The 24,219-nt window shown below is 54.0% G+C and overlaps 1 protein-coding gene across 2 annotated transcripts in view; it reads left to right on the forward strand.

Moving 5' to 3' along the window:
• The window catches only part of ITPK1 (inositol-tetrakisphosphate 1-kinase), a 166,319-nt gene that overhangs the window by 29,387 nt on the left and 112,713 nt on the right, over window positions 1-24,219 (forward strand). For both annotated transcript variants that reach the window (XM_029952121.1, XM_029952122.1), the window contains exon 2: window positions 9,273-9,297. In XM_029952121.1, the coding sequence (XP_029807981.1) occupies window positions 9,273-9,297 (25 nt within the window). The remainder of the gene's footprint in view (window positions 1-9,272; window positions 9,298-24,219) is intronic.

A 24,219-nucleotide genomic window follows, 5' to 3' on the forward strand; every position in this document is an offset into this window, starting at 1 on the left:
CCCCCCCCCCCCCCCCCGCAATTTAGGGCTCATCCCTGATTATAAGAAAGAAAAATTATAGCACCTGCAAAGGGGTAGTGAAAGACTCACAAAGAATTTCAGTTAGAGAATTTTTATATTAAAAAGTGGGGGGACGCCTGGGGGGACTCAGTCGATTAAGTGTCTGACTTCGGCTCAGGTCATGAACTCACAGTCCGTGGGTTTGAGCCCCGCATTGGGCTCTGTGCTGACAGCTCAATCAAGCCTGGAGCCTGCTTCAAATTCTGTGTCTCCCTCTCTCTCTGCCTGTCCCCACTCACTCTCTGTCTCTCAAAATAAACACATAAAAAAAATTAAAAGAAAATTTTAAATTTTTTTTGAGAGAGAGAAAGCACTAGCAGGGGAGAGGCAGAGAGAGAGAGAGAGAGAGAGAGAGAGAGAGAGAGAGAGAGAGAGAATCCCAAGCAGGCTCCACACAGTCAGCCCAGAGCCAGATGTGGGGCTCTATCCCACAAACCATAGATCATGACCTGAGCCGAAATCAAGAGTCTGATGCTTAACCGATTGAGCCACCCAACTGCCCCTGAAATGAGGATACTTTGGATGCAGTGGAATACTTCCTTGGGGAATCTCTAGCCCACCCCTGCCTCAGTTTCCCTAATCTGGAAGTGGAGGGGTGAGAATTTGAAGGTGCCTTGGCCCTGTGCTGTCATGTGCCTGTCAGCCCTGGTGGCTCTGCTCTCCTCCGGGAGGGGGTGGGGAGGTGAGTCACTGGCCCTGCCTCTCACCCACCTCCTGGGCTCATGAGGGAATGATGCCACCAGGGACCCCATGGGCTTGTTCTGGGTCTGCAGGAACACGCCGACTCATGCTACCATATCTGCGCCAGGAGGGACCTCTTCCAGGTGGGGCCCCTCGAATGGGAGGTCTTCAGTTAGGAGAGTTGGTGACTGTCCAATCAGGGGAATGGCTCTCCCTTCTCCCCCCCCCCCCCCCCCAACCTCCAAAGAGAAAGAGAGAGAAAAAAAAGAAGACATATGGCAGCTTCCAGTTTATCTGGTTCTTTGCTGGAGCTGTCCAAACAATTCAAATGTTTGTACTGGCTTTAAAATCCTGTTCGTATGTTTCCTTTATATTGGGCCATTTCAGTTTCTGGCGTTGTTAATGAGAGGGAAATCCAAGTCACGGGACCATCAGCGGGTGAGCCGGGCTGCTGAGGAAGCATCAGGCAGGGGCGGCTCAGGGTCGGAGCCCCGGCGCCGGGAGACTGGCACATCCACTCAGGACGAGCTCGCAGGGCCCCTGCCAAGTTGAGGGTCCATGGTGGGCACAGGGTGCCGAAGCGAGTTACCAGCCCCTGGCCTCGGAGGCTCCAGGTCTGAAACCCAGCGCAGGGCCGTCCTAAGTATCAGATGGCTGGGTGGCTCAAGAGCCATCGTTTCTGCCCCTGGGAAGGGGCAGGGGAACGGCCTTCAGCAGGCCTGATGTTTGAGCTGTTCTTGATGGTTGAGCAAGAGTTTGCCAGGGGAGGAAGGGCATGGAAGGCAGAGAGAAAGAACAGTTTGTGTGAAGGCACAGAGTTTTGTCAGGCTCGGGTGGTTTTAGAAAATGCGATCCCTCCTGGGAGGGTTTTCTGAGAAGGACTCATGCTGCCTCCCCCCACCGATGCCTTCACGCTGCTGCACCTCCAAATGCTATGTGGCAGGTGCCGTGCTCAGAATTTGGGGTGTAGACAAGCCACAAGCCATGCTTCTTCAAGGGGCGTTTATCCGTCAGGATAGGCTGCTAAAACAAACAACCCCAAGAGGTGTACAACAACAGATTTATTTCTAGCTCATTCATAGTCCGGTGGCTCTGTGCTGGTCTCCACACCCTGGCGTTTCCCAGCCTTGGCACCGTGGACCATTCAGGCTGGGGAGTCCTTTGTTTTAAGGGGCTGTGCATTGTAGGGCCTCTACGCTCTGGATGGCAGTAGCACTTCCCCTCATGTGGCCATCAAAAATGTCTTCAGGTGTTGCTAAATGTCCCCTGGAAGTAAAATTGCCTCAGTGGAGAACCACCACTAGCTGAAGGTCCTCTTAACAGGTTCTTTCTGGTCCCCAGCCTGGCTTTGTTGCCACTCAGCCAGGTTTCTGTTCATGAGTGGGTCTGGGCCAGCTTTGGGGGCCATCTGTGACCCCCTGCTTCCATGAAGATGTCCTGGAGGCCTGGCCACGGGGTTGGCACTGGCAGTTGACAATGTCTGCTTGGTAAAGACATGGGTCACTTCTATGCACATTTCATTGGCCAAAGCAAGCCGATGCACATTTCATTGGCCAAAGCAAGCCGCATGGCCACGCTTAAGTTGGCGGGGATGTGAGGCCAGGGGAGTGCCCAGCAGAACCGCCAGCACCGGTGCCCACCGTTAACGTCCACCACAGTGCCCTTAGCCTGGTAGGAGTTGGCAGCTTGGAGCCAGGCAACCTCGGTTGTTGTGCTGGGGTGCCAGGGGCTCTGAGGAGGTTGGGAGCCAAGGAAGGAAGGTTCTTAAGGAGTCCACTTCCAGTGTGGGTTAGCCGGTGACCTTGGGGCTGTACTTGAGGCAGCGGGAGGCATGTCCCTTCGCACATACTGGTGAGGGAGGAGGCCCAGCTGCCTATTGAGGGTACCCCATATCGTCCTCCATCCTCTGGAGGCACTCCAAGGGCCTACCCTCTACAAGGCAGCGGGGTGGGGAGAGGAGTGTGCAGGGAGGGGGTTGGCGGGAGGCGGGGAGGTTGGTTGCCTGCTGGCCTCGTGGGCGCTAAAGGGCGTTATTATTATTCGGGGCTCCTAAAGTCTGGCAGTTACTGAACTCTGCTACAAACTCGTGCCTGGCTCTCCACTTGCATAATTACACACTTCCCGTCTCTAAGTGGTTTTCAGCTCTGGGTGCAGGTGCAGTGTCTTTCTCCACCCCTGTCGGTGGGAGGGAGCCTGCGTTTCCGGGTTGATTCCCTCTGCTATGAAATTGCTCCGAGGAGGCCCGGCCTCCCTCTGCAGCTGGGTCGTCCTGTAAGGCCCCTTTCAGTAGCGACTTGCCCCCTGTGGCCAGCTCTCAGCTGTGTCTGGGTAGGAGGCAAATGACCGTGGCCTTGCAGATGGCCAGAAACCAGTTCTTTTTTTTTTTTTTATGTTTATTTATTTTTGAGAGAGACAACGAGAAGGGGAGGGAGTCGGGGCAGGGGCAGAGAGAGAGACGGGTGGAGGATCCAAAGCAGGCTCCATGCTGATAGCAGAGAACCATGAGATCATGACCTGAGCTGAAGTTGGACGCTCAACTAACTGAGCCACCCAGGCGTCCCGAAAGCAGTTCTTGATGAGCCCAAGAGTCCCCTTTTTTGACAGGCTGAATTATTTGATTGCCACTCGGCTCTCTCCGAGTGCCTGCAGTTCTCCTGGCTTTCACCACCGGACTTTTCTCTCCTTATTAGTCTGAGGGGACCTCTGTGTCTCAGCATCACCTTCTCTCCTGTGCTGACTCACCAATTCCCGTGCTTTCCTTGTCTGCAGTCCTCAGGTCTTACCCCTGCCCTAGAAGGTTCTGTTGGGCCAGAAGGATCACACCCATTTACCAGATATGCAAGCTGAGGCTCAGGCCCATGTCTGCTGCTGGTTTCTACAGGGCCTGCTCTGTGGTGAGGCAGGCCTGCCACTTGATGAGGGTCGTGGTCCCAAAGTGTCCTGTGTTAGCCTTCCTGATGCCATATGCAGTGGCCAAGGCCCAGGTCTTACGTGGCCTCCGTGGATGCTTCTCCCCCTGGCTTCTGGGAACTTCTATTCCTCCTGCTTTTGACCCTCTTCAGTGGACCCCTTCCTTTGTTGTCTCCTTTCCTCCTACGCTGGGTCATCCGGGTAATTTTGTCATCTTCAGGAAGTGGTAGCCGCTGTCACTTACTGAGCACCTGCTGTATACAGTAAGCAAGACAGTGACCAGTGACAGAGACTCAGGGTAAAGTGGCCTAGGCAGATATCTGCGACTGAAAGCCCGGAGAGAGAGGCCAGGCTCCTGCCCGGCCTCACTGGGGTCTTGAGCTCCAGTGAGAGGGTGCTGGCTTTTTCTTCCGGTGCAGCCTCCTCCTGTGCGTCTGGCCACAGAGAGGCGATGGCGTGGCCATGTCCTTTGTGCTGTGGACAGGTCCCCAGGACCCGTGCTGGAAGGGACCAGGACCAGCCTGGTTCAGGTCCCATGCCTGTCCTGCCTCTCAGTGAAGGTGCCAGGCCATATGCCGCCCTTATTAGAATCACGTGCGATCAAGGAGGGATAGTTCTAGAAGGCTGGAGGGTAGTACGGAGCAAAGTAACAGAAGCCCACGTTGCTAGCATGGACCCTAACAGCCCTGTGAGGTGCGTTGCAGGATTCTCCTTACTTGATAGATGGGGAAACTGAGGCACATGGTACAGTTAGGTGTGGTTCCATGGTCTCCTCTTCGGGATGCACCCCAGCCCTTCCCCTTTCACCTGCCTCCCTGATGGCATCTTCTAAGCCCTGAACTGCCTGCTCAGCCCAGCCCTGGGTGTCTGGTCACCTCCTGGTACGACCACGGACGGGGCAGTGGAAGACTTGGCTGCTGTCACGCAGTGTGTTCTTGTCCTCTGCTGGTGCTGGCATGTGGCCTCGGCCTGCTGTGCCAGACTGAGTGTCACAGTTGTTGTAGTTCTTGCGTGTCCTTTAGTCCTGTCCCCAAGACCCAGAAGGGCTGCTCCCAAATGAGCACCTCCGCACCTCCCCTCCCCCAGTCCAGTCCTGCTGCTCCTCAAGCACAGGTCGCTCCTCCTTGTCATCCCCTGGCCGCCCCTGACCAGCACCTAGGGGATTGAAGAGTCCCCGAGTTGTCACCCCTGGCTGCCCCTGACCAGCACTTGGGGGTTTGAACAGTCCCCGAGTCGTCACCCCTCGCCGCCCCTGACCAGCACCTAGGGGCTTGAACAGTCCCTGAGTCGTCACCCCTCGCCGCCCCTGACCAGCACCTAGGGGCTTGAACAGTCCCCGAGTCGTCACCCCTGGCCGCCCCTGACCAGTACCTAGGGGCTTGAACAGTCCCTGAGTCGTCACCCCTGGCCGCCCCTGACCAGCACTTGGGGGCTTGAACAGTCCCCTAGTCATCACCCCTGGCCGCCCCTGACCAGCACTTGGGGGCTTGAACAGTCCCCTAGTCATCACCCCTGGCCGCCCCAACCAGCACTTGGGGGCTTGAACAGGCCCTGAATCCCTCCCAGACCTTAGACCTTGGACCTCCCGAATCAGAGTCTGCAGGACTAGACCTTGAATGAGTGGGTATCTTTGACAAACTCCAGTGGTGATTCTTAGTCATCCACCTTGGTATCTGGGACCCACTGGCCCACAGGGTAGAGGCTAGGCTGTGCTGTGACATTCTGGGCCTCGCCCACATCTACTGTCCACTCCTCATTGTGGATATGATGCTCCCACACTCCCAGATGCCTTTTGGGAAGGGGGGGGCACTCCTCAGTTCTCCTCCCTAGTGTTGATCTGTAGTTTCCTTTCAGTTGTCATTGAAATGGCTAATGCTGCCTCCTCCAGGAAGTCTTCCCTGAATGCTCTCTCTCCTGTCCTCAAAGGCTAGTTTGTTTTGTAAATGAGCATTTTAAATTCTTCAAGGCTGTGCTCTCTTTAGGCTTCTGGTGAGGAGGGGCCCTTTTTACAAAATAGATCCTCCCCTGAAGCTATCGGGCTGTTGGAAAAACAGGTTTATGTTTATGAGTCGTGAGGGTAGATCTCTATCCAAAACCTGTCGAAGCAACATATACTGAGAAAGTGACAGTGTTAGAGTCTCTAGAACTTTTCTCCAGGTGCTGGGTTTTAATAAAGTCCTTTGATTATATAACTAACTTTTAGTGTTACTTTTTCTATTATTTTGGGAGTAAATCTATGCTTATTGTAGGAAACCAGAAAATACAAGGAAGCGTAAAGAAAAAAAACCCTACCCATCACCTTCCTGATGTGTCCACAGTTTACAGGCACTGTACTCCCTCCTGGTCTGTTTTTCAGATGCTCGAATGTTTAAATACCTTTAGAATCCAGACTGGATGCTCCCTGCCGGGCAGTCTGGTGGTTCCAGAATGGGCATTGTTGCAGCTCCTCTTTGAGCACAACTTGGAAGTTTTTCTAGATGAATCCTAACTTCTCTGCTTCACTTTACTGATTGATTGATTGCATGCCTTTATCAGGCATTTACTTATGCCAAGTACTGGGAATGCTGATCGCTGGAGTTTTACCTTTTATGTACTTATTTATTTAAAATATTTATTTTGAGAGACAGTGAGCGTGCACGAGAGTGAGCATGAGTAGGGGAGGGTCTGAGAGCGTGAGAGAGAATCCCAAGCCCAATGCAAGGCTCGAACTCATGAACCATGAGATCATGACCTGAGCCAAAATCAAGAGTCGGATGCTTAACCGACTAAGCCACCCAGGCGCCCCTGTTATTTAAAAGATAATTCAAAAACACACTCCTCTAGATTTTGAGAATGTGCTGTTGGATGCGTGTGGCACAAAACTCAAGCATGAGAGTGCGCAGAGAAAAAGAAGTGTTCTCACCCCACCCCCAGCTGCCCTTGCCCTTGACCAGAGGCCATCCCACCACTATTTTCTGTGGTACTTTCAGATTCATTCTGTGTATAGGCAAGTCCGCTTTCTCGCGCTGGACGCCGTTCTCAACCCAGGCCATTGCACACTGCACGCAGGGTTTTGCACGTTGCATTTTCACGTAGCAGTGTTTTAGCATAAAGCCCTTCTGGGTGCGAGGAGGACTTCCACGTTCGTTTTACTCACTGCCGAGTATTTCTCTGACCACGTGCGGGCTGTGAATGGTCTTGGGGTGTGCAGCTTGCTGCCGGTCTTCTGCTGTCACAGCGTGGCAGTTACCAGCTGCAGCCTGAAACGCTGCACATTTGAGGCACATTGAGGTCTGTGGGGTGGGGTGGTGGCGCTGGGGTCTTCAGGGGCAGCAGTTAATCACTGGACAGTGAGTTCACTGGTTGATCTTCCTCTCCGTCCTCTCCTTGGGTGTCCTGAACCACGTTCTGAACTTGCAGGATTTCAGAGCCTGCAGTTTGGAAAATGAGGACTTGTTGGTACTTTTGTTCCGCACAAGTTTCAGGAGAAGTGAGCCCTGGTGGGTTTACATTCTCCTTTCCTGAGTGGGCTGCAGTGGCGTGCGTGGGGTCCTGCCGCCACGGGCCATGTGGTTTCCGCCAGCCTCCTCGCCTCCCTCCTTACACCAAGGCCCTGCAGCACGGACCCCAGGCTGGTCCATGCCAGCTCTGCTGGGCCTGCCAGGTACCGCCCTGGGCGTGGGCGAGCCTGGCTGCAGAGTCAGTGTGCACCCTTCCTGAGGTCGCCCAGCCTCCACTTGCTCATCTGAGTAATGGGTCAGCACTGCCCCTTCCTGGTTGGGCTGTGGAAGCTGTCAGCGAGCAGAGAGCACTTGGCGTGCTGCAGCTGCCCTTGCCTTGAGGGGTGTCTTGTGTCCGCGTGTGGCCTGATGTGGGCTGAAAGGGGAGCCGCGCCCGCTCCTTTCTGCCACAGTCGCTATTTATTCTGTGCCTGGAGCTCTGAGCTGCAGAGCGACCGGTCTGGCTCCTGACGGCTCAGCCACACTGAAGCTCTTCAGCCTGCCCGTTCTCAAGCTTACTGTTTTGGTTTCCTTTGTGTTACAGGTCTCTTGTGTTTTCCAAGTTCGCTCAAAGTGAGCGCGTCCTGTTTGTTATTTAGGACTGGGGGAGGGAAAGCTGACTGGGCTGGTGTCAGATGTAGATGGATTGGAAGTGACCCGCAGTTGGCCTCGTAAGGAGATGAGGGCCACACGCGGGGATAATCAGGATGCCGTGAGGATTAACAAAGGGGGAAAAGCCAGGTCCGGGCTGCAGCCCAGCGGAAGCCCTTTCTACCTGGTGTGGGTCACGTACACCCACGCCCTCGGTCTCCTTCGGGGCTGCCCGTCTTGCCCCAGGTGCGGCTCCAAGTCTTGTCCTTTGGGACTTGCCATGGGACTGTTCCCTTAGCTGCTTGGAATTTCTGTCCAGGGGCAGGGGCAGGGGCAAAGGGAGGAGTCACACTGAACCAGGTAGGCACAGGGTACACGCAGCCATTGAATCTGCCATAGTTCCTGCTCTAATTTATGACCTTTCCTGGTCACAGTGTCCTTTGAGTATCCCTGGGCAGTCTAGCCTTCCTTCTCAGGAAAACTCACGCACATGGGCACGGCCATTGGCAAGCCATCTGCATTCCATGCAGACCCTGCCCCTTCTCTAGCATCCTATCCCAGGTGGCAGCCCATCGGGGCTTGGGAACAGAGGGCTGGGATGCTGGTAGCCTCAGGTCCTCAGGGGTATCCTGGCTCTGGGTGGGCTGGTGGGGCGAAGGTGTCCTGGGTCAGGGAAGGCTTCCTGGCACAGCTTCTGTTTGGGCCACATCCTGAAAGCTGGGCTGGAAAGTGTGGACCGAGGCTTGGAGAAGGGGCACAGCCCTGTGCCCAGAGGCTTGCTGTAAAGAATGTAGGGCAGGGGAGGTAAAGGTGGGTGCGTTGCAGGGGGCCTTTTTGCATTCCTCAGAGCCCCCGATCCTTTGTGTAATGGGGTGGGGTGCCTTAGGGCATGTGTGTAGGAGAATAGTGGCCGTGGGATCATGGGTGAAAGATGGAAGAGGCAGGGTCCACACTTGCAGGAATATTGGTGAGGCCCGTGATGGTTGAGTCTCAGGGTCAGAGGATGTGGGTGCCAGTGAGGACTAGAGATGGCCAGGATTGCACTGAGCTGAGCAGGGCTGAAGGGTTTTGGGAACTCCTGCAATGTGGGAGAGCAGACGGGCTGAGGCAGACCTGGGAGGCCGGGCCAAGGTGGTAGACCTGATATGGGAAGAAGTGGGGAGCCATGGGAGGGGGCTGCGTCCAGGGGAGACGGTCAGGCCATCGGTGGTAAATACGGTGGAGGGAAGGGCACTGGGCTGAAGCAGGCTGGAGCTGTGCCCATGAAGGGCTGGCCCTGATTGGAGAGGGGGAGGGCTGTGAGGAAAACCAGCAAACCTGGGGTCTTGGTATAGAACTTCAGCCAAGTCTCTCTGGGGAAACAGCCGTCTCTCTCTGCCCGAAGGTGGCCTTGAGGACTGGCTAGGAGTTTGCAGATTTTCCTTTTGCAAACGAGGCTGTTCTGGGGATCCTGTTTGAGAGATCCTGCCGTCAGCTGGCTGTAGGGAATATTCTGGCAGGATGCTTCCTGACTGCCTGAGTAACCTTTGTTTTCTTTGTTTCTTTCCACAGGAAACGAGGGATAGAAGTTGTGCAGGTGAGTACAGACCATGCCCTCTTTGTTGTTCACGTACGTGGGCCTTTTAGGGCCCCCTTCCCCTTCTCCCTCAAGAGTCTGGGTGCTTGAGTTGCTTCCCTTGCACAGCACTTTTAACTGCTTCCCCGTGGAATCTCCGTGGTTTCTGGCCTGGCAGGACGTGGGTCGTGCTTGGTGGTCTCCAGGGCCCGTGGAGTTGCAGTGGCTTCATCGGAGGAAGGGATGGGAGTCGGGAGCTCAGCCACCCGGCCAGACATCCGTGGTCCTGATGCCCCCGCAGTTGGTCCGTGCCTGCTCTCCGTCTCTGCCGAGGGAGCATGAGCCCCCTGGGCCTGTGCCTTGGCTGTTCAGTCCTCTGAGGGGGAGTCTTCTCCTATCTTGGACCATTCTTGTGAGTGGTTTCATCTCCAAGAGTCCTCTTGTCCCCTCTCCTTTCCCCTTTCCCTTCCCCAGGTCAAGTGCATCCCCATCCTGCTATCAGTTGGTGACAGTCGATCTTCTCTATGGGCCTTTGGCTCCTAGAAGGTGGACCGAGTCAGTATGGGGTCTCCTGACCCTTGGGCTGCCTCACTCTGGGGCGGACTTGAGTCAGGTGCTCATTGGCTGGAGAAGGAGGAATGGATGGAGAGAGAACCCCTCCCAGGGCCTGGCGCGGGCTCTGTGGCCCCAAAACAGATGTGCCTGCTCTGACAGTGGCCATTGGGGGTGGTGGGTGGGTGGGGCTGGGTGTCTCTGTCTGGAAGCCTCAGTCTCCCTTTGGTCTCCCTCCTTGTAGCAGGTAGAACTTGTCACCTGGAGGCTGAGGTTGGTGTTGGGGGAGGAGGTAGTTTCTGGAAGTCCCTCATCAGCTTGTTATCCAGGCTCATTTTGGCTCTGCAAAGTCATGTGATCTGCACGGAGTTTTTCTGTGGACCTTGATTTCTTATACATTAAGAGAGGGAAGTCAGAATTCAGGAATGGCTGAGAAGTGTCCTTTCTGGGGGTCACTTCTGATTGATTGGTAGTGGCTGCCTGGAGGTTCTAATCTGTGAATGACAGAGAGCGGGGGTTGATTGGTAATGCCTGTCAGGGGTCCAGCAGGGGGCATAGGAAGTGCAGCTGTACATTGGTCACTCTGGGCCTGGGAGTCTCAGATCGGTCCTGCTCCAGGATGCTTTGGTTTATCTTGGTCTCTTAGTCCTTACCTACGGTTACCTCGGAAGTCCCTGGATCCTTTGCAGATGCTGCTGTACCCACCATCAAGGCCTGGCCTCATAGTTGGAGCTGTAGCTGGATGTTGCTAAGAGAAGGCCCAGGTGCTTTGCTGAGGTTAACTGTAGCGCTTATCCGGGCTCATGAAGAAATTTCTATGGAGGAACAATATTTAGAGGAAGTGAATTCATGTGCTCACCAACAAACACGCTACTTAAAAGGGGAAGAAATGTGCCCTTCCCCCAATACCTGATGCCTGTCCTGGAAGGTCTCAGACTAACACAGTCGGATGCTATTACCCCCATCAGAGGGGGCAGGGAGAGGAGGGCAGCAGAGGGGAGAGGGAATTGGGATTTCAGGATGTGAGGAATATGGGGGTCGGTGTGTTTGCTTTATTTACGTGGCTTCCTGGGAAGGTTTAGATGAAAACCTTAATTCATTTATAATTTTTTTTAAGTTTTTAAAATTTTGGGGCACCCGAGTGGCTCAGTTGGTCAAGCGGCCAACTTCAGCTCAGGTCATGATCTCACAGTTCATGGGTTCGAGCCCCATGTCAAGCTCTGTGCTCACAGCTCAGAGCCTGCTTCAAATTCTGTGTCTCCCTCTCTCTCTGTCCCTCCCCTGCTCACACTCTGTGTGTGTGTCTCTCAAAAATAAACATTAAAAAAATTTAAAGTTTTAAAAATTTATTTTGAGAGAGAGAGAGCGCGTATGCATGTGTGATTGTGAGCAGGGGAGGGGCAGAGAGAGAGAGTGAGAGATAGAGAATCCCAAGCAGGTTCCATGCTGTCAGCACAGAGTTCGATGCAGGTCTGGGACTCACAGACTGTGAGATCATGACCTCAGCAGAAATCAAGAGTCAGACGCTTATTAACTGAGGCACCAGGGCGCCCGAGATGAAAACCTTGGAGCCATTGTTATGGGGTGTACTGGGCAAGAGAGGAACAAAACCTTCCTTGATGTGTCTGCTGTTCCTTTTGGTGATGCCTTCAGGGAGGAAGTAGTGACTGGGGACCAGAGAGAAGCCAGACTGGACGCTTTCCACACCAGTATCTAAAAATAAAACGTACCGCGACGCCTCCCTGTTCACCTCCTCCTGGCATCCCCGAGTGTTTAGAGAACTTGAAATTTCAAGACGTAGAGAAAGACTCTTTGCAAAGTTTGGCAGCCAAGACACTTGGCTGGTTTTTCAAAATTGGCCAGGCCTCTGTGCGCCAGATGCCTGGACGGGTGGGCTGCTGGGTGCTGGGCAGGGTGGGCGCTCGCCGGACGCGAGGTGTCAGTGACTGAGGGGCAGGCGAGGAGGCATGCTGTCAGCCAGCACCCGGTGTTTCCCGTGCCGGGGCCCCAGTGACAGGGTCCCTTTCTGTGTAGCCGCCCTGTGACAGGAGTAGTGTGTCCGTGCCCAATGTAGAGATGAGCCTCTGTTGAGGCTCAGGATGTTGTGATCCTCCCCGGGGAGCTCAGCTGGTAAAGTGGAAGCGTCGGGTTTTGATTGTGGGTTGGGTTGTCTGCAGAAGCAGTGGCTTTTCTGTCCCTCCTGCATGTTAGGGGGCAGCTCCATTGACTGTTTCCAGGCCTCTTGTCACCTGGGCTTTGGCTGCTATTTAAAAAAAGATACTGGGGTCCAAGGTCAGGAGCCAAGACTGTAAAGTGCTGATAAGACCCGAGGTACCCTCCTGTGAGGGAAGTGACTTCTCTTCCCGGGATTTAATGGCAGCAGTAGCAACGTGAGTGTTGACTTTTATCGAGGACTGTGGTGTTTACTTGTGAGAGACATCTTTGGGAACCTCTCCAAGGTAGGATGGGAGCACACTGAAGAAAAGAAAATTTGGGGCACCGGGGTGGTTCAGTCAGTCAAGCGTCTGACCTCGGCTCAGGTTATGATCTCACAGTTCGTGAGTTCGAGCCCCACATCGGGCTCTCTGTTGACGGCACAGAGCCTGGAGCCTGCTTCAAATTACGTGTCTCCTTCTCTCTCTGCCCTCCCACACTCATAGTCTCTCTTTCCTTCTCTCAAATAAACATTAAAATTACCAAAAAAACCCTTCCAGGTCCTCGACTTCCTCGTGTGCTCGTTCCCACACCACGTCTGCTTGGGAAGGAGCTCGGTCACCCTCCTTCCTGGTGCCCTTTCCACATTGGCCTCCTCCCACTTCTGTGCGGGCAGGGCATACCGCAGTCAGGGTCAAGATCACCTGGGCCTGTGTTTCTGGCTGTGTGACCTTAGGCTGGATGCCTAACCACTCAGAGCTCAGTCTCCCTGTCTGTGAAGTGGGGATAACAGTCGTGCCTGTCCTTTGGGATCACGTGAGGCCTACTTGAGTTAATTTGGAGAAGGTGGTTGGCGTCATGCCCGGCACCCGGGAAGCCAGTCAGTTACCCTGTGGAGGCACATGTGACCCTGGGGCATAGAACCTGCCTGGCCCATCACGGTCACCCCGGGGCAGGTCAGGTGTCTCCAGTTCTTCTGCAACAGCATGAAAGAGGACCTGAATGAGTTGTCAGCTGCTAGAACACTAGAACTGATTTTTGATAACAAATCACTATAGTTCTTGGCCTATGATTTTAAAGGAACTCAGAATTGGCTATGTAAATCTCTTCCCCTCCCATCTTTTTGTTTGAAGAAGGGTTTTTTTAGCACTTGCTTGGAAAAACTGAAAACTGCCACTGACGGTAAGCTCTGCCTTCCTCTGTGGATGCGTGAAACACTTTGGAAAAATTCCCGTTCACCTCTTCTGAGATGCATTTCTAATAAGCGCTAATGTTTTTTCTTGTGCGATCTGTAATATTTCTGTCATGTGCACCCATTATGCACTGATAGTAATTATAATAATAATTCAGCCAGAAGAAAATTTCTGACATGGAGAGCTTGATGGCCACATGAAATTAGAAAATTAAAACATTTATATGTATATGGGTTATTTTTTTATTTTTATTTTTTTTGCCTAGTAGTATAATAGACTACTCAGTTAAAGGCCTTTAAACAGAAAGTTCACTGAAGGGTGTGGGCTGGGAATCGGAGTTGGAGGAGGCAAAAGGCACTTTTCTAAATCTCCCAGTGTTTGGGAGGCCCTGGATTCTGTAATTTTAGGATGGATGATGGTGGACCTCAAATCGCTATGGTATTTAGATTCCATTGGATCCATTTAAAAGAGAAACAGGAACAGTTTTATTTTGAAATGTTAATATTTACAGTATGTTGGAAATGACATCCTCTCCAAGTATTTAAACTTACGATGAGAAATCGGAGATGTCAACTTGAAAACGTACAAATAGATACGTAGCTGTAAACATTTACTCTGGAGCTGTGGTTGGACGGCCACCGCCTTAGCACATTTCCCCGCTGACTTCTCAGAACCTGGCTCAGAGCAGGCATCGCTCGGAGGGGGCAGTGGCCTGGCTCCCAGGCCAACCTGTGCATCCACTGAGACCCAGAGAGGCCTTGGCAGCGGGCCTGTGTGCAGGCCGACTGGTGTCCCCTAACCTGGGTCTGTTAGGCCAGGTGGTGCTGTCATCAGGATAACCTGCGGTCCAGGAGGAGGGCTTCCTTGAGTCTAACGGTGTTCAGGCAAGAAGACGGGGAGCGTGGAGGATGCCGTGGGACTCGGCACCCTCTGCTCCTCGGTCCCAAGGGGCTGCCTGTCATGACAGTGATGGTTGCAGGTACCTGTTTGCCTCAGTTTCTTCCTCGGTATTATTGTAATGAGTTTGCTGGACATGCAGGCGCCCTGAGGCCCCTCCCAGGCAGCAGGTGCATGTTGGGAAGACTGGGCTCTCCCCGCACCAGCATTCAGCGGATCTTTCCTGGGTGCCAGCTGTGTGCCAGGCCACAGGTGGGGGGTACCCACCGTGCCAAAGCCAAGTTCCTTCCTTCTGCAGTCTGCCGTTGGCATCCGGGGGCCATAGTTGGTTGGGATCACCCGCACAGGTGTGGAAGAGATTTAAGTCAGTAAGGCTTCCCAGAGAAAGGCAGGGTAAGCCTTGTTTGTGGCTGTAGACCTCGTCCACCTGACCGAGCCTAGCTGAGAGGCAGGTTCAAGTCCGTGGTCCCGATGGGACCTGCACCTACATCCCGGGCTGTCCTGCTGCTCCTGCGACACACAGGTGCTAGATGTGACCGAATGCCAGCCACAGCATAGCCATCACTGTCCCTCCACCCAGTGAGCCTGCCTTCGGAGAAAACACTTCTTGGCCTCATGGGTCATCTGTGGCCTAGGAGGCCTGGGGCATGAGCCTGGGGCTCTGCTGAGGGCCGAGCAGGGGGTTTGCATCAGCCTTGAAGGACGGTGTTAACCTTGGGCACATTTTCCACTCTGACTGGATCTGTGGGGACAGCTTGGGAGGGAAGCTGGGAGGTTCTCTGTCCCTGGACCCCATTTCCCTTTGCTAGGGCAGCCTTGAACTTGATGGCAGGAGATCTGGAAAGACAACTCACCTAGTGCCCTGCCACATCTAGGCCCAGCATCCTGGGGAGGTGTGTTTTGCGTCCCTGCCTCGCACATTACGGGAACTTTCACCAGTTTGCAAAGCACCAGGGGAGGAGAAGGCTGTTTGCAGGCCAGGGGGCCGGAGTTGTATTTTAAAATGCCAGTGAGCGAGCTGTAAGTGTGGGAAATACAGCCACCCGTCACAGATTCACTGTCCTCCTTCCAAATTCCTTGAGAATTCAGACATTACGAAACCCAGTTCCGGGAGCAGCCGCTGTTTCTCAGGCGGCTCAGCTTGCAGCAGAGTGCGGGGCGGGCAGCGGCCCTTTGCTCCGGGTTCCTCTGGCGTCGTCGCTTGCTTGAGCTGTCGGAGTGCTGTGTGTACACATTTGCTCTGTTTCTGTGCAGACCATTCGGGAAGGGAGGTTGGGTGACCGACGTGTAGCAGAAAGGGAAAGACAGAGGCCGAGAGCTGCAGGGTGGGTGCTTGGCCTCGGGGCAGGGGCCGCAGCATTGGCTGTCCCGAGCTTGTGGGCCGGCCCTGGCAGTCTAGGGCTTACCTGTGCTGTTGTGGGGGGCCTGTGAGGACACAGGGGTGAACAGAGGGGGGTGGGCAGAGGGCGAGGAAGGCCTTGTAGGGACGTTGATGCTTCCTGATACAGCATGTACCTGGCTCAGGCATGGATGGGGAATAAGGTATTTGAATTTCATTACGGGCAGAGCGCACACGTGAACAAGGACCCAGCAGCTGGGCAAGGGGGTCTGTCGATCATGAGTGGCTTGGAAGCATGGGGGCCTTGGCCCTGATGGAGTTGCCAAGTAGCCAGGCCAGAGAGCACGGCAGGGCCAGACTAGAGAGGGCTGGTGAGCTGTTCACGGGGCGTGGGTTCAGCGGGCCACTGCAGGGTGCACGGGGACGATTCGCCGAGGCGGGGCTAGAGGGTGGAGCGCTGAGTCCTCTGGAAGGAGCCGGGACCAGGGCCTGGAGGGCTGGTGGCCGTGGTGACGAGGTCTGGCTGGAAGGAATTCGGTAGTGGAAGGCAAGGGGAGATGGGTGGCGGGACGTGGGTGGGTGCGGCCGGTGAGGGAGAGCGAGGGTCCTTTCCCCAACTTCTCACTTGTTTCTGACCATGCGTGGGGGTGCAAGGAGAGGAGCCGTGCAGGAGGGAGGGCCGGTTCAGACGGGAACCCAGTAGCTGGCTTCCCCATTGAAAGCCTGTTGGCCGAGTAGTGTGCTTCTTGCCAAGTTTTACAGATGTTGAATTCTCTGGCCAGCTGTAAAAAATGCATTTGTTATTTGGGTAATATTCTCAGTGATTCAGAAATTGCTGTAAAAAGTACGTAGTTAGGGGGCCTGGGTGGCTCAGTACATTAAATGTCCACCTTCAGCTCAGGTCATGATGTTGCAGTTTGTGAGTTCCAGCCCCGCATCGCGCTCTGAGCTGACAGCTCAGAGCCTGGATTCTGTGTCTCCCTCTCTCGATCTGCCCCTCCCCTGCTCGTGCTCTGTTTCCCTCTCTGTCTCTCTCAAAAATATAATAGAAACATTAAAAAAAGAAAAAGGGATGTGTATAAAGGTGCCACCTGGGTTCCCCCTGCCACCAGCACTGTCTGCATGTGCTTTCGCTGCCCAGGCTCGGTGCCCTTACTAGATTTTATTTCCAGGTGATCGGGGCCCATGAGGGCTGGACATTCTGCCTTTCATCCTCCCGCCTCTCCCGGGTGCTTGGGAGCCGAATGCAGCGGCTGCGGGAATACAGGTTGCCTTGGTGTTTACTGGGGGCCTGCCGTCCTCGCAGCTAGAAGAGCCATGGCACTCATCCAGCTGTCTCCTCACAGGCAGGGGCTTTCTCGAGGCTACCAGAATGTGACTCTGACCCTGCCCTCTGACGGCAGACCACAGCACCTCCAGGGAGTGTGGCCATGGAATTGGGAGATCGGCTTCATGCAGAATGTTTCCATGGTCATTTGGGACTGTTATTAGGATACAGATTACTCTTTTTTATTTAATTAAAAAACTTTTTTAATGTTTATTTTTGAGAAAGAGAGAGAGACACACACGCAGAATTTGAACCAGGCTCCAGGCTCTGAGCTGTCAGCACAGAGCCCGACGTGGGGCTCAAACTCATGAACTGCAGGATCATGACCTGAGCTGAAGCCACAGGCTTAACTGCCTGAGCTGCTCAGGCGTCCCAAGGGATACAGATTATTCTTGGTTGTGCTTGACCTTCCCGAGGAGCCCAGAGACCTGGGTTTGAGTTTCCATTAGTTTGTTTTCTGAGCATGCGATCCTACTTTAATCGTCTTGAAAATGGGAGGACATTTACCACACAGGACCTAAGACACTGATGGAGGCCTAAGGGTTTATTAAGGTTTATTAAGGCTTAAGGATGAGGGTTTATTTTCCCTTGTAGGGGGAGGGGACAGCTAGCTAGAAATGAGACCGTGCTTAAAAATGGATGTTGTCTGGTGGTCTCTTTGCTTTGCCCTCCCAGCCCTCCATCATCCGAGTACTGCTTTCTGGTTTCTAGCTGTGTGAGTTTAGCTTAATTCCTTTTTAATTTATACTTTATTTATTTATTTTTGAGAGAGAAAGAGAGAGAGAGAGAGCTAGTGGGAGAGGGGAAGGAGACACAGGAACCGAAGCAGGCTCCGTGCTGTCCACCTGACGCGGGGCTTGAACCCAGGAACCGGGAGATCATGGCCTGAGCTGAAATCAGACGCTCAACCGACTTCGCCGCCCAGGCGCTTCTGAATTCCTTTTTTAAAGGCACATTTTATTTCTTTCCATTTGAAATGCAGGCATTTGTATTTCTTTTTTTTCAAAACATTGGAAATTATTTTCGTTCTCAGTCATTTACTTAGAGCACATCCGTAGCAGAGTCAGACAAGTTTGTGCGGAAACGTCACAGAGCATTTCTTACGATGATGGTGTGCAGGGCCGGGGAAGCGATCTTTACATCAGGGCGCGCTCTTATCACGCGTTTGTAGTAGCGGTTGAGAAGAGGACAACTCGCGAGAACGCTCCTGAGCTGCTGAGCGCCGCCCGTGTGTGCTGAGTGGTTTCGGTTCCGTCCGTTTTATTTTCACTCTGAGCTTTGGCGGCCTGGGATTCTCAGTTCTGGCGTGTTCTTTCCCCCAGCCTTTGACTCGACTGGCTGAGTCAACTTGAGCTTGTCCTCAAAACAGACAGAGGCCCTGCCGGGGAAGCCGGGCGCCGGTGCCCCGTGGTGCCCTGGTGGGACCCAGGCTTCTCCATACCATTGCTCACGGATTCGGGGTCCTGGCTCCCTGGTCCCTTTCCACGCCATTCACGTAAAAACAGAGATGCAGGGGCATCTGGGTGGCTCAGTCAGTTGAGCGTCTGACTTCGGCTCAGGTCATGATCTCGAGGTTTGTGGGTTCGAGCCCCATGTCGGGCTCTCTGCTGACAGCTCAGAGAGGCGAGCCTGTCTTCAGATTCTGTGTCTCCCTCTCTCTCTGACCCTCCCCTGCTCATGCTGTCTCTCTCAAAAATAAAGAAAAACATTAAAAAAAAGTTAAAAAAAATTAAAAGCAAAGGGATGGAAAGAGGCGCGTGGGGGAAACAGGAAGGGATGAAAGTCGCCGCCTGTTTTGAGGTTGTTAGGAGGTGAAGTTGTCCAGGGCGTTGCTACTCAAAGTGCGGGCTGCCAGCCGTCGGTGCGGCCCGGAGCCTGCTGGAGTCGTCAGCCCAGAGCTGCTGAATCCCGATCCTCAGTGCAGTTGAGGACGTGCCCGTGCAGCTGGGGTGGGTGAGGGGCTCTGGGGGCTGAGACTGGGCGATGTGGGGCATTGACCGGAGGGCCCCGGGCGCACAGCCTGCACTGGGAGAAGCAGGTTCACAGACCACCAAGCGGCTTGAGTCTTTGGTTGGCCAAGAAGCTGGCATCGCCCTCCCCACTGTCGTGTTTTTATTTGTGCTGTTAGATGTGCTCAGGCGTCACCTTGCCCCTGTGACATCTTCCTGGCTCTCCCCGCAAACGCCCCCCCCCCCGCCCCCGCCCCTCACGCCTAGCTGGAGCTACAAGTCCATGTCTCCTCCTGGGCCCGAACTTTCTTGTCTCTGGGGAGTGCAGGGCCTGGCCCTGGTGTGTGCTCCGTGTACTGGGTGATGTGGGTGATTGAATTAAGGCCTGAACTGCCCACGCAGGACAGTGCAGGACCTGAGCGTCTGTGTTTGTTAAAACACGAACAACAACAACATAGAAACCCCTCTTGATTATTCCTTCTTCATTAAGTACTATGTGTTTGTTTTTGAAGTCTGGGGAGGGGCACCTGGGTGGCTCAGTTGGTTAAGCATCTGACTTCAGCTCAGGTCATGATGTCACGGTTTGTGAGTTCAAGCCCCGTGTTGGCTCTGTGCTGACAGTTTGGAGCCTGGAGCCTGCTTTGGGTTCTGTGTCTCTCTGTCTCTCTGCCCGTATCTTGCTTGCTTTCTCTCTCTCGCTCGCTCACTCTCTCAAAAATAAAAAATAACAACAACAAAAAAGAAATCTGGGGAGAGAAGGACAGGCGTAAAGATGAAAGCCCGGAGATAATCTTTGAAACACTTATTTCAGTCTTTTCTCGTACTTTTACCTAAAATACATTGTTAAGTGTTGTGTGAATCCAGGCTGGGCTTCTCTGTCTACAGGCCTCGAGCCCTGCGGTTGGAGGATGGACGGGCATTTACCGCTGCTCTTTACTCCCCTTGGTAATGACCCCTACGGGGGCGGTGCCCGTTTTCCGCCGTCAGGCTGTCCCAGCATCAGGAACCTTTGCTCTGGTCTGGAGCCTCCAGTTTCAGGTGGTTTCTGGTTTGCTGTTCCACACAGTGCTGCCATGCGGGTGTCTGTTCACATCCAGGTTCTCTCTTTGGACCGGCCTCCAGAAGTGACATTACTGAGTCTAAGGCGCCAAGACCTTAGAGTGTGTGGAGCCCTGTGGCCTGGGGACCATTTGCAACCCTGAGCTGCTCCCCGCAGCGTGGACTCAGTGGTGGTTTACCACGGCATCCCACGGCCTGGCTCTGTGCCGGAAGTGGGGTCCTAGGGGACCCAGGGGTGGACAGGCAGCCTTGGCAATGGCTGACGCCTGTGTGAGGGTGGTGTGTGACTGCCCCCCGCACTGTCCTCGTCTCTGGCGTCTGGGAGGTGAGGGAGGCCCGTGCGGGGCCAGGTCCTTGAGGCCCCTGGGCCTGGGGGGAGGGGGAGACCCTTGGAAACCCAGGCTGTGTGAGAACTGATTGGATCCCAAGGAACCCAATCCGATGGGCACCTCCTTAGGGAGGGGCCACTCAAACACGTGCTCGAAGACCTGTGTGCTTTGGGAACTTCTGTAAGGACTTTCCTATGTTGACTCATTTAATCCCCAAGACAGTCCGGAGAAGGCCTGTTAGTATTCTTATTGGTGCCATTTAATGGATAAACTTGTTATGCCCACTTTACAGATGAGGAAACTGAGTCCAAGAGAGCTCGCCCCAGTCCCTCAGCTAGCACAAGGCAGAGAAAGTCCAGCACGCTGGCTCCCTGGGCCATCTGTGACCCTCCGCGTGCCCCGTGCCCCGCACCTTGCTGCTGGTCTTGCATCACGCTGAAAGCAGTGCTGCCTTGAACTCCCTGGGCCCATCTGTCTGCTGTCCAGCCACTCAAGTACTCTTTCTTGAATAATCTCTGTTTTGACCTACAAGGCTGGGGGGGTGGGGGGGCAGACAGGGTGATGACCCATCCCTTGGAGGGTTCATGAGGCCCTTGAGGGTTCCTGCTCTAGGGAATGGACCCCGGGCCGCTGCTCCAAGCATGCCCCAAAGCACCCTGTGCAGAGTCCCAGCGCCTGTGTGGCGAGGCGTGGTCCTCCGCGTACCTTCTCCCGGCAGCCCGCATGTCCCTCCTCCTCCCGGCAGCCCGCATGTCCCTCCTCCTCATCCATCTGGCTGGCCCTTGTTGGTCTGTCTGAATAAGCTCACGGCCACTCGCTCCTTAAAGCCGCCCTGCATACCCTAGGCTGAGAGTCCCTCCCTCATATGTGGGCCCCACCTCCCAGGTGCAGAAGGTCTCATGTCATGTGTGATCACGGGCTGTGGGGGCTTCTCCCCCTTCCCCGGAGCCCCCACAGGGCCTTGGACTGTGCCTTGTTTTTCTGGAGATTGTGCAGGCCTAGCATTCTGGCTCATCGATGCACCTTATCACGAACTCGTTGGAAATCAGTGGAAACTAAATATTACAGAAATGTAATAATTGGCAAAGTGCCCCATCATCTTGTTCTCTAGAGGTAATCACTGCGAACATCTCTGTTGGTTTTCTGTGCCAAGGCTAACATACCTGTTCTTACTCTTTGGTTTCCTAATACCTACTTAAAGACCTTTTAATGAATGTTTAATATGATGGTTATGACTCTCAGTGCCTTTGAACTGAAGAAATATGTATTATAAATATAATAGCATGTTTGTATATGTGGAAATCTCTTTTTCTAATTTTTATTATTTTTTAGACTATTTTTTAATGTTTATTTATTATTTTTGAGAGACAGAAAGTGAGTGGGAGAGGGGCAGAGAGAGAGGGAGACACAGAATCTGAAGCAGGCTCCAGGCTCTGAGCTGTCAGCACAGAGCCCGACACGGGGCTTGAACCCACGAACCGTGAGATCATGGCCTGAGCCGAAGTCTGACGCTTAACCGACTGAGCCACCTGGGAACCCCCGTGAAAATTTCTTAGTCCGTGTCTGACAATGTGTAAAGGCAGGGGCTGCTGAGAGAACTTGGTATGTCTTTTCCAGCAATGGGTTGATCACTCCTGGGGCACCATTTTGAAAGGTCAGGAAGAACTACACATGAGTTGGGGAATCTTCCTCATTCTGATGAAGTTCTAACTTGGGAGGTAATTTGCCATTTTAACTACTCAGAGAAGATCGGGTTGCTTTTCTTAATTTTATAGTCTAGGAGATCCCTCCCTTTTGGCGTTTCGTATGCTTTACGCTCTCTCTCTTCCCCCAAAGGGAAGGTTAGTAACACAGAAGAAGTAAATCAAGGTGAGGAGCAGAGGGAGATGTAATAGTAACTGCCGGGCCTGTTGCTGTGAGGACACATCGAGGTAGTTCTTTTTTTTTTCTTTTAATTTTTTAAAATATTTATTTCTTGTTGAGAGAGAGAGACACGGTGCGTGAGTGGGGGAGGGTCAGAGAAAGAGGGAGACACAGAATCTGAAGCAGGCTCCAGGCTCTGAGCTGTCAGCACAGAGCCCGATGCGGGGCTCAAACCCACGAACTGTGAGATCATGACCTGAGCTGAAGTCAGCCGCTTAACCAATTGAGCCACCCAGCCACCCCCAAGGTAGTTCTGAGCTTCCTGGTAGCCAGGGCGTGCAGGGAAATGAGATGAGAAGTCTTCAGTCCACAGGAGAGAGAGTAAAAGCTCTGGAGGCTAGGACCATCCTTCCTAAATTGTTGAAGGACCTAGTCAGAGTCACAGATGGGACATCATCGTCTGGGTGCACGTGAAAACAGAAAATTGTGAGACTTGCAGAAGTGTGTGGCCTGAGCACATTCTCCATGACTCTCTCATGCCAAGGATACTGTGTTTTAGGGGGATCTCTGCCTGGCCAGCTTCCATCCTCCCAACGCCCCTCACCTGCAGCTCCCCTGGGAGAGTCATCAAGGTTAGCGTTTGGCTGCCAGCGGGGGCTCCATAAAGTTGTAGAGAACCCTTTTGTCTCTGTTTGTACCACACTATCTCCTAGGCCCAAGCTCGCCTCCTTGTAAAAGCAGCTGCTGGGGCTCCAGCCATTGTGCATACATCCCAGGTCATAGGAAGGCAATACCGGAATAGGGCATTGCTACCTCACACCTGAATCTGTTCTCATTGGGTGATTTCCTAGAAGTCCCATGTCCTGCCGCTGCCTGTGCTGGCCTTGGTCAGAGTTGAGCCTCCAACACCTGGTGGCCGGCAGGCCAGGAAGTGTGGTCTTCCTTCCAGACACACTGTCACCTCACAGGAGCTTGGGGTTTTGTTACTGAATAGGAGAATTGGGAACGGGTGTTGGGCTGCAGCTTGCCGTGTGCAGCACACTCGGGCCCAGCAAACCTGTTTCCTCATTTACAAAACAGCAGTAATGACGGAGCCAGCCTCAGAGTTGGGACATGGACACAATGCAGCTGAGGAGCAGCCCGGAGCCTGGCCCACGGCACGTGCCCAGGAGCAGCTGCTCCTTCTGACTCGCTGGTGCCGCCATCGTTGGTGTCGTCTCCAGGGGCGCGTGGAAATCGTAGGAGTCTCAGTGCGCTGTGTTGTTGAGTTTGGGCAGATGAGCCACAAAAGGACCCTTGTTTGATTTCTCGTCACAAGTAAAGAAGTTGGCAACGTTATCGTGTAAGTTACAGTCGCGTTCGTCTGGTTTGCTGAGGGAGGGACCGACAGCGGTGACGTCACATTCCTGCCGTGGGCCAGTGGGGTCCCAGCGCAGGGTGTCCCCTCCTGATTGTGGAAGCCCGAGGCCTTCCCCTCTATATGGGGGGGGGCGCAGCCTGGTTTGTAGTGCCCCCCAGGACGGAGCAGAGGACACCCTGGCTGGGGTGCGTTCGAGGGCACAGACTGATACATTTCCCTCCTCTTTCTGCATCTCTGAGTCCAGCGCAGTGGGGTGTCGGCATCACCTCTCAGGGTACAGACTCCCTGGCCACAGACGGCCCCCGCCCCCGTTCTGGCATGCTAGCTCACCGCTGGCTGCGGGGAGGTCCTGGGGTTCCTGTGTGCCGCCGAGATTGCACGGCTTTTCCCCAAAGCTTGCAGATCCAGAGCCGAAACTTGGCTCTTTCTGTCTCCCATTCAGCCACCCCCGCTTCGGAACTCCCCCGGAGGCACTGCGGCCACATCCTACCCCTGAGTTCTCTGAGGTCCTGCACAAGTGCTGGGCCTTTCAGGGACCTGGTTGTTCTGGGTCTACACAAGACAGGGCCGTCGGTATTTCTCTTTTTGCACTTTCTCTTGTGGCCGTGGAGCACACCCTATAAGGAGATCCTGGCTCGCGCTGGGTCTGAGACTTGGCGGTGCAGCAGGGCACAGTCATCGCTTTGCAGAAGTCATTTGGGAGCCGCTGGGGGGTTAGGTGGGGGCTGGGTGGGGTTTGATCAGGGGTCCTGGGGGAACATGTAGGGCAGGGCTCCTGGGCATCCGGGCAGTAATCACCTAGTAAGATGGCTTCCGAGCTCTGAGATGCCCTCGTAACAATTTCAAAATGCTTTGGTGTCTTTCCAGCCCGGACAGTGATAGTGACAATTCCCGTTTGTGCCTTGCTGGGTGCCACTGTTA

Source organism: Suricata suricatta, chromosome 9, assembly GCF_006229205.1.
Source record: "Suricata suricatta isolate VVHF042 chromosome 9, meerkat_22Aug2017_6uvM2_HiC, whole genome shotgun sequence".
NCBI classification, from domain to species: Eukaryota; Metazoa; Chordata; class Mammalia; order Carnivora; family Herpestidae; genus Suricata; species Suricata suricatta.